This window comes from Geotrypetes seraphini, chromosome 12, assembly GCF_902459505.1.
Source record: "Geotrypetes seraphini chromosome 12, aGeoSer1.1, whole genome shotgun sequence".
Taxonomy (NCBI): domain Eukaryota; kingdom Metazoa; phylum Chordata; class Amphibia; order Gymnophiona; family Dermophiidae; genus Geotrypetes; species Geotrypetes seraphini.
This window is the reverse complement of record NC_047095.1, coordinates 91,040,895-91,057,175: the sequence shown is the minus strand read 5'-3', so window position 1 is coordinate 91,057,175 and position 16,281 is coordinate 91,040,895. Positions and strand designations below refer to the sequence as shown.

Sequence of the window (16,281 nt, the reverse complement as noted above, 5' to 3'; positions counted from 1 at the left end):
TCTATGAGAAAAGGCTAGAGTGGCTATGGTTTTTCAGTTTGGAGAAGAGATGACTCAGGGGAGATACGTATGATAAAATCCTGAGGACTGGAATAGGTAGATGTGAATTGCTTCTTTACTCGTTCCAACAATACTAAGACTAGGAGCATGTAGTGGAAGCTACTATGTAATAAATTTGAAACAAACTGCAGAAAATATTTCTTCACCCAACATGTAATTAAACTCTACAATTTATTACCTGAGATCATGATGAAAACAGTTATCAGCAAAGTTTAAAAGAGGTTTGGATAATTTCCTGAAAGAAAAGTCCATAAGCCATCAGTGTTCTCCCCAGGGCCTTACAGCCGGGCGCTGCGCCCGGCTGATTTAGATGACCGCCCAGCTAATCCTGCTGCCACCGCTGATGCTCCTTCCCAGGCTGACTCACCGCCAAAAATTTTGTTTGACGCCTGCCTTTTTTTTTTGCCAGCATGCTTTTACTTACTTCGGGCCTTTCTCGTTGCCGGATCCTGCCTACTTTCTGTTTCCGCGAAGGCAGGACCCGGCAGCGAGGAAGGCCTGAAGCAAGTAAAAGCAGCAAGTTGTAAGCTTCCCTCCAGGGCTCTATCGTATGCGTGCTGGCTTCCCTTCTCTCCCCCCCCCCCCCCCCCCGGGACGCTACTTCCGGTTTCGGAGGGAAGAGAAGGGAAGCCGGCACGCACACGATAGAGCCCCGGAGGGAAGCTTACAACTTGCTTTTACTTGCTTCGGGCCTTCCTCGCTGCCGGGTCCTGCCTTCGCGGAAACAGAAAGTAGGCAGGACCCGACAACGAGGAAGGCCCGAAGCAGGTAAAAGCAGCAAGTTGTAAGCTGGAGGGCAGCTTACAACTTGCCTAGTGACTCTGCCGACGGGTGTGTGAGCTGGGAGGGATGGGAAGAGAAATGCTGCTGCTGCACCGAATGGGGGAGGGGAGGGGAAATAGAAATGTTCTGTTGCTGCACCCATTTTTTGGGGGGGAGGGGAAAGGGAAGAGAAATGTTGCTGCTGCTGTACCCGATTTTGGGAGGGGGAGGGGGAAGAGAAAAGCTGGTGCAACCAATTGGGGGGAAGAGAAAAGCTGCTGCTGCACCCAATTGGGGAGGGGAAGAGAAGTGCTGCTGCAGCAGCACCCAATTGGGGAGAGAGAGGGGAGAAGTAAGAACAGGGAAGGGAGAGGAGAGGTATGAGATGCCATGGGAGGGAGGGAGGGAAAGAAGCTACCAGACCATGGTGAGGGGAGAGATGTCAGCACATATGGGGGGGAGGGGAGGAGGGAGATGCCAGGGCATGGGGGGAGAGAAGTGAAAGAGATAGAGATGCCAGATCATGGGGTGGAGTGGGAAGGAAGGAAAGAAAGGAGAAGAGAGAGATGCGAGAGCATAGGGGAGGGGGTGAAGCTGAAATGAATCATGTACAAAGGAGAGAAAGGGCACAGGGTATACAGTTTATTGAAGGGACATAGAAAGAGGCAAGATGCCATATGGAACAGAAAGAGGGTGGACACTGGATGCAAGGGGCAGAGAGAGGGTGGACAGTAGATGGAAGGGGTATAGAGAGAGAGAAGGGCAGAGGCTGGGTGGAAGGGACAAAGAGAGGACAGATGTTGCTTGGAAGGGAGCGAGGACAAACGCTGAATAGAAAGAAGAGAGTGAAGAGAAGATGATTAAAGCAGAAATGACAAAAGGTAGAAAAAAATTTGTTTTGTGGCTTTACGTAGAATCAAGTAGTATTGTAACTGTATTGATTAAAGTTTATAAATAGGAAATGGAAATAAGGCAGTTTTTTAGGGACTAAACCCCTTTCCTCAGGTCAGGACAGGATATCATAACAGCAGGGGTGCCCAAATGATCGATCGTAATCGACCAGTAGATCGCAAAGGCAATGTGAGTCGATCGCGTTGTCTTTCCATTCTTTTTCTTCCTGCCTCCCTGACCAGGCCAGGCACGTACAAGCACTGGACTCACAAGACTTCACCTCCGACGTTAATTCTGATGTTGGAGAGGAAGTTCTGGGCCAGCCAATCGCTGCCTGGCTGGCCTGAAACTTCCTCTCCGACGTTAGAATTGACGTCAGAGGTGAAGTCTTGTGAGTCCAGCGCTTGTATGTGTCTAGCCTGGCTCGGGGAGCCAGCAGAGAGAAATCGGCATGGTGGCTTAGGGGATAGGGAAAGAATCGGGGAAGTGGAGAAATCGGTGCGATGGCTTGGGGGGAGCAGGGGGAGAGAGAAAGAAAGCAGGCAGGGGGAGAGAGAGAGAAAGAAAGGCAGAAATAAAGAGGGGGCAGGGGGAGAGAGAAAGGCAGACAGGGGGGAGAGAGAAAGAAAGAGAGACAGAAAGAAAAGGGGAGGGACAGAAAGAAAGAAATATTGGATTTACAGTCAGAAGAAGGAAATGCAACCAGAGACTCATGAAATCATCCGACAAAAAGGTAGGAAAAATGATTTTATTTTCAATTTAGTGGTTTTGAAAATTTATATCTGCTGTCTATATTTTGCACTATGGCCCCCTTTTACTAAACCACAATAGCGTTTTTTATCGCAGGGAGCCTATGAGCATCGAGAGCAGCGCAGGGCATTCAACGCATTTCCCTGTGCTAAAAATCGCTATTGCGATTTAGCAAAAAGGGAGAGGTATATTTGTCTGTTTTTGTATAGTTGTTCCTAAGGTGACATTGCATAAAGTCATCTGCCTTGACCTCTTTGAAAACTTGCAGAATATAAATAATTAACATTTTCTCTGTGTACAGTATGCTTTGTATTTTTTTAAATTTTATTGTTGGTAGATCATTTTGACGTGGTCATTTTAAAAGGAAGTCATATTGAGCATTGGAAAATAATAATAATTAACTAATAAAAATAGTACACATTTAGGGCTCCTTTTACTAAGTTGCGATAGTGGTTTTAGCGTGCGCTTAGCACGCGCGCTAGACGCTAATGCCAGCATTGAGCTGGCGTTAGTTTTCCCGCATAGTGCGGGGGTTTGCGTGCTCTAAAAACACTAGCGCGCCTTAGTAAAAGAGGGGGTTAATTTTCCCCACCCCACCCCACCCGGCTACTTTTTCATGCCACCCGGCTGGAAAACATTTCTGGGGAGAACACTGAGCCATTATTAAGATGGACTTGGATAAGCAGCATAAAATCTGTTTTACTCTTTTGGGATCTTGCCAGGTACTTGTTATTGGATTGGCCACTGTTAGAAATAGGATACAGTACTGGGCTTGCTGGACCTTCAGTCTGTCCCAGTATGCAACCATTATGTTCTCATTTTGACATTTAATTTGGATATGATTTTTTTTCTTACAGATTAAATTAGGATATTGTAAGATTGTATTTTGTGTGAAATAATTTAACAGTCACATAGTAAATGATGGCATTCTATTCAGTTTGCCCAACAAGACCAAAGTTGTATCTGCTATTCTGAGGGAAGTTATACTCCTCTATGCTCTTTTGAAAGTGTGAAGGTTATTTAAGATTTGCTTTGATTCCATCTTTTCTATGTAGGGATTCTCTGTGTTTATAGTACATATTTAAAAAAATTCCATCACTGTTTTTGTCTGTACTACCTCCCCAGGGGAGAGAATTCCAGGCATCCACCTCCCTCTGTGAAAAAGTATATAATATTTACCAATTAGAACTGTTAAACTATACAATACTTTCACTAAGCTCCTAATCTTTCCAACTACTATTCTGAAATCTGAAATATGTCTGAAATATTTGGATAATACTTTGTATACTTGTACTTGAAAGGCATTAATATACAAAAAAAAGAAAAGGGAAAGCAGTAGAAATAGAGGACATGAATCGAGGTTGCAGGATGGTAGACGTAGAAGTATCAGGAATTATTTTCTGCTTCTCACTGTTCAACACAGAGGAATCTGTAGCTCTTTTTGGTTGAGCATGCGTTGCATTGGGGCACATTTGGCATCAAATGTCAACTTTGGTGTACAATCTCTATGAAAAAAATGTAGGTTTTTGGAGCTTTTTGGTTTTCAGAATTTTGTATAACACATTACGGTAAATATTTGTATTTAAACATTTGTATCTCTCTTGCCCTTACTTCCACCAGAGAAAAGATTCATTACTGTACAATATGAGTTTTGTTTTCTGGAGTGAATAAAGGACCTGATTCTATAAAAGATGCCTACAACTAAATGCCTAGACTGTACGCCTAGCCGATTTAGGCGGATAACATTTTTAATTGGTTCAGTTGACACTGTTAATTGAACAGCGCCATTAAAAAAACAAACAAAAAATAATAATTTTTGGGTATTCACCTAACTCAGTAGGCACCATGTAGGTGTCTACACCGAGGCACCTACCCAAAAAGTAGGCATGGTTAGGGGTGGAGTTTGGGCATGGATTGTGTTAGATGCTGGTATTTTAGGCCAAGAAAATGCTAGCCAAATATACTGGCGCCTAAGTCTTTGACACCTATTGGTGCCTAACTCAAGTTAGATACTATAAATGTGATTCTACAAATGGTGCCTAACTTTGACACACAGTAGGTGCTATTTCCCTAGGTGCCTACCGATTTAGGCACTGTTCATAGAATCGGACCCAAAAAATCTTAAAAATGGAAATTAAGAAAAATTCATTCAAAAGTAAAGTAATATGTATTTTCTCTCTCTCTTTTTTAGGTTATGTTTCACACTATGTGCTGACTATCTGTATTTACAGAAGATAAATAAAAAACAAAACTTTTTTTTTTTTTTTTTTGCAAAAATTTGATTCCAGTGGAATCTGCACTTTAGATTTAGTTTGTGAATTGTAACTTGGAAGCGATGCCTGTACAAGCTCCACAATGGACGGATTTTCTCTCCTGCCCGATCTGCACTCAAACTTTTGACGAGACCATTAGGAAGCCTATCAGTCTGGGTTGTGGCCACACAGTGTGCAAGATGTGCCTGAACAAACTCCACCGCAAGGCTTGCCCTTTTGACCAGACCACTATCAACACTGACATTGAACTCCTTCCTGTGAACTCTGCCTTGCTACAATTAGTAGGTGCTCAGGTAAGGTGCTTTCTTAGAATCTGCTTTCTTCCTTGGCCTTGTCCAGTTTTTCATGTGATTTGTGTAAAATAAAATACAGGCACTATCACACTTGTATATAAAAAAAGCAGGTTGGTTTGGAAGGATGGGGCTGGGGTTGTTGAGGGGTGGTTCTTTATGAGCATTATTGATTTATGAGCCTTCTGTTGATCGTGTGTCTTTCTGTACCTTTGCTTGTTTGGCTCAATAAAATTCTTGAAACATAAAAAAGCAGGTTTCCTATTCAGTTGGTTCAAAGGTCATTTAAAGGAGAAAATTCACCCTTTTCTAAAAGTTCTTTCAGTTGTTTTTCAGAGATTATAATCCTTGAATAGCTTTTATAATGGGTTATTGCAGGGGAACCAAAGGGCCATTACTACCGTAGGGCTTGAAATTGATCCCAAATATAGTAAAGAGAAAATGTTGTTTTAACTACTACCAAAATAGTAACCAGATATTATTAGAGTTCTAACATGGTTTGTGTTTAACATCACTAATGTGAGTTAATTGGTAACTGGGCTTCACGGCACAAAATGGGGCTTGCAGTGAAGTAATAATGCACATGAACAATGGTTTTTTTTTAGTATTATTTATTTATAAGTTTCCAAATTACATATCAAGTAAACACTTGTACAGAAAGTTGGTTAGACAGAACATTTCTCACAAAGTATAAAACCTTTATACCTTGATAATCCTTAAAAGAAAATACACAAGAAAATAATAATTTCAGCTAACACAGCTCAAGTCCTCAACTTAAGATCCAAGATTTCACATAACGAGAAGAAGTAAATAAAATCAATTTAGAAATATGCTAAACATAGTGCTGAGGTAGGAGTAACTTATTTAACTTATGGAGCAATTGTTGTTCCACCATCTATTCGGGACAAAGCCAAGAAAGCAGTTAACTGATAAGGTTAAAAGAAAACATATTTAACTGAGCGGTGGCATATAATACACTTACAAGGGTATCTCAAATAAAATGTGGCCCCTAACAGAATGACCCCTGGTGTCAAAAGAAGAAATTCTCAGCGACGTTTCTGAATTTCTCTTGAAAGGTCAGGTTACATTTGAATTTTAAATCCTAGGAACTTTTTCTGTTTATTCTTGAAGAAAAGCCTCAAAAACCATACTTTATCAAACGAGAGAGCTACAGTTATCTAATCTAATCTTCATTTTATATACCGAATCTACTCCCTAAGGAGCTTGACTCGGTTTACAGTTTGTTAAAAAATGAAACATAACAAGTAAAAATTGTGGGATAAAAACAGAAATTAGTTAGTTTCATTAGATGGATGGAAAAAGTTAGAAAAAAGTATGTTGAATTACTTAAAATTACTATATGACAGCTAGAATCAAATTAACTATTGTGAAAACAACCAGGTTTTTAAACTTTTTCAAAATTGAAATAATTGATTTACCAGTTTTAGAGAATCTGGAAGTCCATTCCAAATTCTCACCAATTTAAAAGTAAAAGATTTACTAAACTTCCCAGTGCATTTAATACCTTTCAGAGAAGGAAATGCTAATTTGTGAATTGTTGTAATTCTTGAATAGCAGGATCTAAAGGAATTCCCACTGAGGGGAATCAAAGAGTCAAATATTCCATAAAGGAAAACCACACATGCACACTTGAACTGTATCCTATGATGCAATGGGGAAACATGGTCGTACTTTCTCTTTCCAAAAATAAGTTTGGCCACTGTATTCTGTATTAACTGGCGACAATCTAAACTGCCCTGTTTAATACCCAAATAAATAGAATTACAGTAGTCCAACTGAGCAAACACAGTAATAAATAATGTTCTTGATAAAATAGTGCCCTGACTTTCCTCAGCATGTGCAAACTAAAGAAACTAAGGAATTTATCTGGTCATTAAAAGTGAGAGAGGAATCCAGAATAATACCCCAAACTCTAGAAGTGAAGTCAAGTTGTAATATAATATTTGATTTCAAAGCAATATTAGTAGGAAGATTAATTAATCTAGGTCCGATCCAAAGCAGCTTAGTTTTTGAAGCATTCAGTTTCATTTGAATGGAATTTGCCTAACTCTGGAGCTTAGAGATACAGCTATCTATGCCTGTAGCCAGGTCACTGAAATCATGTTTGACTTCCAATAAAATAAAAATGGCATCCGCATAGGTAAAAGATAGATTCTGCAGGCAAAAGACAGAAATTTTTTAAAGACGTCATATAGATATTAAATAAAATAGGTGACAAAGGAGAACTTTACGGCACCCCACATTTGGGTATCCATAAAGATGAGACCTGGCCCTCTAAGCATACCTTATAAGAACGTCATGAAAGAAATTTACTAAACCAATCTAGAACCACATGGGTTAGTTCTATGTCAGCCAACATATGAATCAAAATATTATGATGAATCACATCAAATGCGGCAGACAAGTCAAATTGTAATAATACTGCATATTTATTCTGTAACTGTAAATTAATATCAATGTGAAAGGTATGACTATCCTTATCAGACGTTTCCAAAATTTCTGATACATTTAGCATTGCTTGATCAGGTTTTTTCTGTAATTGAGGCCCATTTTTATTTGGAAGATAATAGACTTGAGAAAATGGAGGCAATGTTTCTTCAGGAACTTGTAGGATTTCTACTAGGTATCTCCTAAGCATCTCCCTAGGAGTTACCAATGTCAGTCTTGGAAAATGAATAAATCTCAAGTTATTATTTCGTGAAATATTCTCAAGCGCTTCCAATTTCCTTCTTAGATTAACGTTATCCTTGACTAGGGCCTCTTGCAATTGTTTAGAAGCTAAAACGTCTTGGCCAAGCTTTTGGACAAAAGTTTTTGAAACAGTCAGATCTTCTTTTAAGTCTTTAAGCTCCTTAGTGTGTTGAATCAACTTATTCTCTATATAATGGAAATTGGGGCTAATAGTTTTAGCAAAATTAGCCACTAAATCCCAGAGACTCCAGAATCACTTGGGTGGGCTTCTCCCATATAGGAAATTTTTGTTGGGTGTAGAAATGCTTATCCTCAAGGAAAGTTCCCTGGGTTTGCTCCATCTGGTTTGTTCCACCTCCGCTTGTTGAACAGGCCCCTGATTTTTCTGCAGACACTCCCTGTTCAGGGAGTTCTGCCTCCACGCTCTCCACAATGCTGTAAACTGCCTTAGGAGTAAGGCCCACCCCCAACTCCGGGGTTACCTGACCCCTTGGAGAACAGGTGACCCGAGGCTGCAGGGGTGGTGCTCGTATCTCTGGGCTCAAGGTGGTATCCGGCCCAGGAGGTGCAACCTTGGTCTCGCTCAACCCCGGTGCCCTCAGCTGGCTGACTTCAGATGTCTGATTAGTAACTCCCTGCATCCGCCGCAACAGGTGTTCAATGTTGCCAACAGTCTGCACCACAGAGCGCTGCGAGGCGCCAGAAACGCTCTTGCCTCTCCTCTTCGGCATGGTAAAGGAATCAGACCACAACTTCCACAAGACCTCCGTGAAAGGAAAAAAAAAGAAAGAAGAACAGAGCAGTAAGGTGCGTACTTCTCAGCACGTCTTAGCGGCAGCCATCTTGGATCCCTAACCACATGAACAATGCTACTGTATGTTTGTAACACTTGCTGTATACCCTTTTCTTTGGGATCCTCAGAATTGCAGGTTGTATTTCCTGAAACAATGTTTTAAGATGTTGCTCTAATACTCTTGATCTAATTGTAATTTTTTTTATATTAATGACTTCCAATGTAATTGAGTTCTCTATGTAACTCTAAAGCCTAACAAAGGCCAGTTGACCTCCTATGTGCAGGTTAGACAGATGCTAGCATAAAACACTTGTATTAGTAATAGATTTAAAAGGGTCAAGATAGACCAGAGCAGTTTATACAGAGTTTGGCCATCTTTAAAGACTGTAAATACTAGGCTTCAGTTATATCTGTATACACCAGAGATTCATGGTGATAGAACAAAGTGTTATGTCCTAAAAAAAGAGAAAAGTCATCAGCCTGGACATGCAAGAGGACACAGACTCTGAGGGCAGAGGTCTGTAGCCAAGAGGTAGTATGCGTAGTAGGGCACCTACTTGGCCAGCCTGAACTAGCAGTCTGGGATTTCAGGAACCATTCCCTTGGGAGCAAAGCTCGCTCCAGGTTTTGTCTGCAGAGAACTTGAGTGCAGGCTGAGTGACCCTGTGGTGGTTTTGCACTTGGTTTGAGGCCATCTACGTTTATTCCCCCAACTTCACACACGGGTTCCGGTGAGGTCTCAGTCTACCCGGTAGGACTGAAGGGCAATCTGAAGAGGCAAGCTGTCCAATTTCCAGACTTGTCCAAGGCAGAAAGTCTTCTCGTTTACCTGTTTGCATTTTCAGCATTAGCATCTCACAGTACCTGCATGGCTCAATGAGTACTGGGTCATTCCATGTCAAGTGGTCTAGGCCTTCCCACCTGACTATCTTAGAAGTTGATGAAATTTTTAGTGGAAGTACAGTAGGACATACACTGAATATGTACAAAGTCTTAGAGCTGGATTTCAACTTCTTCCAAAGTTAGGGGCCTCATTATTGGGATTACTTTTTTCATTCCGTGGAAGATAGTGCCAAAATGTCAACTTTGGGTTCAGGTTGTAGAAAGGATAGTTGCTCGACCAATCAAAGAGTAATATTTCTAGTACAAACTGTTTGTGTTAAATCCAAATATATCACTCAGATCATTGGTTTATGCTTTGAGGTATCACTGGGGGACAATAAAGCTTATGAAAAAGTTTGTCGTGGAATGCACAGGCAAATATTTGACACAACATTGCTCCCAAACAGAAAGTGCAATAGGGTTCAGATTTTCGGAACTGGAAGAAATTACGGTCAGATACTGGCCAGTAAACTTTTAGGCACACTGCACTTTTCTTTTCTAAGATAAATCTTTTATTTTGATGAAAAAAAATGTATACAAATTTTTTGCTATATTTAATGTCATATATCACAACTGTATATCCACCAATCTCCTCATTTCTTGCACCATCTGAAAGAGCAATTCTTTGGCTACAAAACTCACCAAGCTACATTTTTGACCTGCTATTTCTAATAGCTTTATATAGGCTTGAAAGTACACCAAGGTTTCAACCTGTGTTCAATATTAAAATATGTGGGAGAGGTAGATAGGCACTGGAATAATGAGAGAAACTTTGAATTGGAAATTAGTAGTTTTCTAATAACTGTAAATTTTTATTAGGATGAAAAATTGTGATCAAAGAACAGTATGGTTTGGATAAGAGTAACAATTTCAATGACAAATCATACTTCACAGTCACTTCAAATGCTGCTCAACATGCAGCTAGCCTGAGTACAATGCCTTGAATTTGTTGTCAGTATTGGACAACACAGTTCATGATAGCTGTATTGCCTTCCTGTTTAGGTTGTCATTGGAGCTTCAAGAACCATGAAAATACATGCAGTCCCTGGTTAAGAACGTCTGACTTACATTGGACTCGTACTTACAAACCAGGATCCTGCTTTTCCCTTCATGTGCCCTTCAGATTCCTCCCTTCTGTGTCCCAACGCACCACCTTGTCCTCCTTCTTGTCTCCCTCCTGTTGCCAGCTCCCTCCTTCCCGCTGTACTTCTCAAAGCCGCAGCCGCAGTTCCTACACATGGCCTGCAGCTGACTCAAAAGCCTTCCCTTCCTGTCCCAATGCACCCCTCTTCCTCCCTTCCATGTTCCCTCGTCCTCTTTCTTACTTGCCTCCATCCCGCAGGTGTTACGTCCTCTGGCTGGCCCCCTCCTCTTTGCCGTACTTCTCTTTTCAAAGCCATGACCCACAGCTGACCCAGAAGCCGTCCCTCTCTCTATGTGAAGGAACCATGGCTGCGGCTTTGAGAAGAGAAGTATGGCTGGGAGGAGGGAGCCGGCAACAGGATGTAATGCCCGCAGGAGAATGGCAGGTGAGAAGGGAAACGAGGGGCGTGTTGGGACACAAAGGAAGGGAGGGGGCATGAACTTGGGACACAGAATGGAGGGAGAGGAGCATTAACTTGGGGCATAGGTGGAAGAACGGAGGGAGTGAGGGAAAGAGATGCTGAGGTGGGAGAACGAGTAGAAAAGGAGATTGGTAGGCATGGGAGTCTGAGTGAGAGGGGAAGAGATGGTGCACATGGGGAAATGAAGAAAGAGGAGAATTGTTGGGCATAGGGAGAGAAAGAAATATTGGACATGGTGGTGGGAGAGGCATGAAGTACAGATGCATAGGGAATAGAGAGATGAGAGGGAGAAATGTTGGTTATGGTGATGGAGAGGGAGCAGTGGGACATAAAGAACAAAAGTAAATGTAAACCTCCTATCTTTTCTTTCTGTTTCAACTACAGTACTTTATTTTGAGGACTGTTTAAAAGTTTAATGTTCTTTAATGTTTTTATAGCCTATGTACTGTACAGGATCTGAGTTACATACAAATTCAACTTAAGAACTTTTTAAAAATGGAACCTGTTCTTAACCCAGGGACTGCCTGTATGTTCCTTTGAAACCCACACAGTATCTTTTTTTTATGGGCCAATAAAAGGATTGAGTAGGGCCTTCTGGATACAAAAAGTTAATTAAGGCATCATTGTGTACTGAGGAGATTTCATAGGTAGAATTTGACCCCCAGTAATATTTTCTTCACAAAAGCTAAACAAATTGGAGTCAAGATCTGATTTTCCAGAAGCCGCTGCAAGCTGCCATGTGCAGCAAGTCATTTTACAGTTCCCCCAATACCATCACATGGTAATTTTCCATGGTTAGTACCAAAAAAAATCCATTCATCAGAAATTCCTAAGTCTTTGTAATGGCAGCAAAGATTAACAAAAATATTTTTTGTAATATTTGTATTGTGCTGCATATCCATTGCTAAAGTAGTGCACATTTTTGATTCCAGGAATAAGTTGGTTCATAAAGGCAATTAAAGCTTTCAAAAAGGTATGAACTGCAATAACTGTCATGCTGCAAGCAATCACTAATTATACAGAGACTCAAATTCTTAAGTCCTGAGCCAGAATTGAAGTAAAACATAAAGGGGAACAGACATAGACTATGAAAGACCTAAATGTCCATTTTGATGGGCCATTTGCAAGACTATGTGAAAGCAGTGGATGTGGTAACTTGTTAGCATGGCAAGCCCAATAAGCTTAGCTGCACCATGCAATTTCATACCTCTAGCTCATTTGCCAAAATTTGAATAAAGCGCTAATATAGTTTCTTTGTTTAACTATATCTTTGCTTCCAATTGGCTGCATAGCTTCATAATGCAAATCCTATGTGCATATCATGTACCATGACCGCTGGAACTGTTATGACTTGAATCAAAATACAGATCATTAAATTTTTTTTCTTTTTTTTTTTGTTTGAAATAATTTTTATTAAACAGAAAAGCACTGAACAGCCAAGAGAAACAGTACAATACAGACAGGGCAAGGAATGAGCAAAACATCATAACAAACAGGGGAGCACCCCCCCCAAAGGAGGGGAAGACAAACCCCACGAGGCCCCGAAAAGGGCAAAACAAAAGCCACCCCGGCTCAGTCCGCATAAGAAAGAAGCACAGAGTGCATTCAAGCTGTGCAGTACAATTCAACTTTTTTGTAAAGAACCCCCAAAAGAAGCACAAGAAAAGAAACCCCCAATATCCAACCAACTCACACACACCACAACATCCATACCCCATTCATACCCCAGTCATACCGACCCGCCCACTCACACACCAGCAATCATCCAAGCAAACGAAGAAACAGACATCCCCCCCCTCCCAGTCCAGTGAGAGTGAATATGGGCAAGGCTCACACCCAGTCACAGAGAGCCAACCTCCAATATGGTAGCATCCCATAGAGAGCGATACAGGCGCCGGGACGCCGACATCGACTCCGGGCAGGTGCGAAGCTCCCATTGAGCCACTTCGAGCAAGGAGCGCTTCCATCCTAGCACCTCAGGCGCACTGACATCCATCCAAAGACGGAGCACTCCACGCTTGGCCACCAACAGAGCAGTGTACAAAAAGCGCCAGTGCTCCGAACTGAGGCCCTGGTCTAACACCTCCCCCTCGCACCCCAGTAGAATAAGTAAATAGGACCACTGAAAAGGCAGTTGCACAACCCGAGCCAAGAAATCCAACACCCCATTCCAATAAGTTTCCAGCTGCAGACATTCCAGTAACATGTGTACAAGGGTGCCACGCATGCGCTGACATTTAACACAGATATCTGATCCCCAAAGGCCCGCCCTCCTGCCCCGTACCCTAGTAAAATATGTGTGGTGTAGTATTTTGAATTGTATTTCCTGCAGGGAGACGCTCCGAGCCCCTCTGGGGATGCTAGAAAAGCAGGCCACCAGCATCTCAACCCCGACCGGCTCCCCCAGCTCCTCAGTCCATTGGGAAGCTAAACCAAGGAGCCGAGCGTCCGGTCGTTCTGCCCGGGCCATCCTATACCAAGTGGAGAGAGAATTCAAAGAGGCAGGGAGAGAGAGAAAGATGTGGTCAACCTTCAAGAAACGATGGCCAGTTGGGGGCGCACCTCCGGGAGGCCTCATAAAAGTGACGCAGCTGTAAATAAGCAAAGAAAGGCATATCAGGGAGAGACCAGTGACGGCGGAGGTCAGCAAGGGGAGGGAAAGTCCCATCCGCGGATGGCGATGAATTAACGTGCCCCAAGCAGAAACAAGTGCCAAAGCTGGCCTCCAGGCCACGCGCTCCGCCAACACCCGGCGGGAACGCAGGGTTACCCCGAACAAATTGAAAAGCCCAGTTCCCCGCGTTCCCCCCCCTATCCGGCACCGCCACCAGAGCAGCGCACGCTGCAGCGGATCCACCCAAAGTGAATTACAACCTGTCCTGGGGCGCCGCCACCTAGGGACGTCAAGACAAGCCAGCGCACTGTGCGGAGCCACCCAAGAATTAAACAAGCCCGGAGGAGCAAATCGATGACCTAGCGTGTAGAGTTCATGCACCCAGCGTAACAGGGCCGCTACATTATATAACCGGAGATCCGGAAGCGCTAAACTACCTCAGTCTCTGCTTTGCGTGAGTCTCCAAAACCCAACACGGGCCCTCCGGTTCCGCCAGATAAAAGAACCAACAAAGGACCGGTAGGCCCTCTCCTCGGTCGCCCTCAACCACAGGGGAATCATCTGTAAAGGGTAAAGAATCTTGGGCAGCAGAACCATTTTCACTAAGGCAATACGACCAAAGAGTGACAGAGGGAGGTCCCCCCACTGATGACAAGCATCCCGAAGCTGAGCAAGGCGATTCACAATGTTGCTCCGGTAAACCACGGCCCAGTCAGCGCTAAGGAAGATTCCTAGGTATTTAAGCTCCCCCACTGCCCATCTGAAAGGGAAAGAGGGCAGAGCTCGCGATGCGCAAGGCGAAGTGACAGGGAGCGCCTCAGACTTACTGAAGTTAATACACAGTCCGGAAAAAGCCCCGAAAGAATCAATAAAGGAAATTATGCAAGGGATAGAAACCCGGGCATTACCGACAAAGAGCAGCATATCATCCGCAAACAGGGTGATCTTGCACAGCTCCGCCTCCACTTGGATGCCCTCTATTCCCGGGGCGTCCCGGATCTTAGCCGCCAGCGGTTCAAGCGAAAGTATAAATAAGAACGGCGACAAAGGACACCCCTGCCGGGTCCCTCTCCACAAAGGAAAAGGAGCCATGCACTGACGATTAATAAGGAGCTGAGCGGTAGGAGCCGTATACAAACGGACCACCCATTCAAGGAAGGAGCCGGTAATGCCAAAGCGGCGCAAGACCCAGAAAAGATAAGGCCAAACAACCTTATCGAAGGCTTTTTCGGTGTCTAAACTAGCCAACAAATCGTCCCCAGGGCGTCCCCTGCCCTCCCTCAGAGTCACCAGTGCCTTGAGAATGTTAGCCGAGGAAAAACGACCAGGTACAAAACCCACCTGATTAGGATGTACAAGCAAAGGGACAACCTGAGCCAGACGCTTAGCCAAAATAGCCGTAAGAAGTTTCATATCTTGGTTAAGCAGGGATATGGGTCTATAAGAGCCCACCAAGGTGGGATCCTTGCCCGGTTTAGGAAGCACCACGACGTGAGCATGGTCCTATCCGAGGCCTGCATATCACCAAACATGGCACATAAGGCAGGGCCCACATGATGTTGTAAGATCTTATAAAACTCGGGCCCCATGCCGTCCGGTCGGGCAGCCTTAGCGAGTTTCAAACGTCCGATAGCCGTGGAAATCTCCTGACAAGTAATAGGGGCATTGAGTAAGTCGCGGTGCTCCTCCGAGACATAAGGAAGATTCAAGTCACGAAAGAAAAGGTTCCGAGCCTCAATATCATACACGCCTGCGCTATATAAGTCGCTATAAAAATGTACAAATTGGGACTGGATAGCCGTCTCTGTCCGATGCGACACATTTGAGGAGTCCCGAATATGGGAAATGCGCGCTGCACGACGGTATGGGCGAACCAGGTTAGCCAGGAGCTTCCCCGCCCGATTGCCCCATCTATATAGTTGAAACTTGTATACATCAAGATGAGTTAAAGCCCGCGCAGATAGAATGGCGTCAATTTGTTTACGCAAACGGAGATACGACTGTCGAGCTTTCTCAGAACTGTGCCGCAGATGATATAACCGGCATTCCCTCATTTGTTTTGCCAGCGACGTAAGTTCAGCATCCCGGAGCTTACGCTTGCGAATAGAGTAGGCTATAATACAACCACGGAGATAAGCCTTCGCTGCTTCCCAAAACACGGTATCCGAGACCTCGGTCCCTTCATTCGTCTGCTTATACTTAGACCATTCCTCGATGAGATAGGTGTGAAATTCCTCGTCTAAATACAAGGAGGGATTAAAGCGCCAAATGCGATCAACCGGGGAACCGCTCCCCCACTTGAGAGACAGTGTCACAGCAGCATGATCACTAAAAGGAACATCCAATATGTGGGTGCGCACCATCCGCCCAATGGAACGAGAGGGGAGTAAAAAATAGTCCAGACGGGAGTGACAATGATGAACCCCTGAAAAAAAGGTGAAGTCCACCTCCCCAGGGTGGTAAACCCTCCACACATCCTGGAGGTCCAGCTCTCCCATCAGGAAATTCACCCCCCTACGCTCATTATCCGCCGCCACTGGTCTCGGGGGCTTACAATCAATGGATGGATCGCTAGTGATGTTGAAATCTCCGCCTACCAGGAGTTCATAATTCGGTAACACTATCAAGTGGGCCAATAGAGTAGAGAAGAAAGAGGGAGTGTAGACATTATGAGCGTAAACATTGCAGA

General features: G+C 43.6%; 1 protein-coding gene across 4 annotated transcripts in view; it reads left to right on the top strand.

Annotated features, from left to right (window-relative positions):
* The window catches only part of RC3H1 (ring finger and CCCH-type domains 1), a 446,950-nt gene that overhangs the window by 80,763 nt on the left and 349,906 nt on the right, over positions 1-16,281 (top strand). For all 4 annotated transcript variants that reach the window (XM_033915444.1, XM_033915446.1, XM_033915443.1 and 1 more), the window contains exon 2: positions 4,752-5,029. In XM_033915444.1, the coding sequence (XP_033771335.1) occupies positions 4,799-5,029 (231 nt within the window). In that variant the 5' untranslated portion in view covers positions 4,752-4,798. The remainder of the gene's footprint in view (positions 1-4,751; positions 5,030-16,281) is intronic.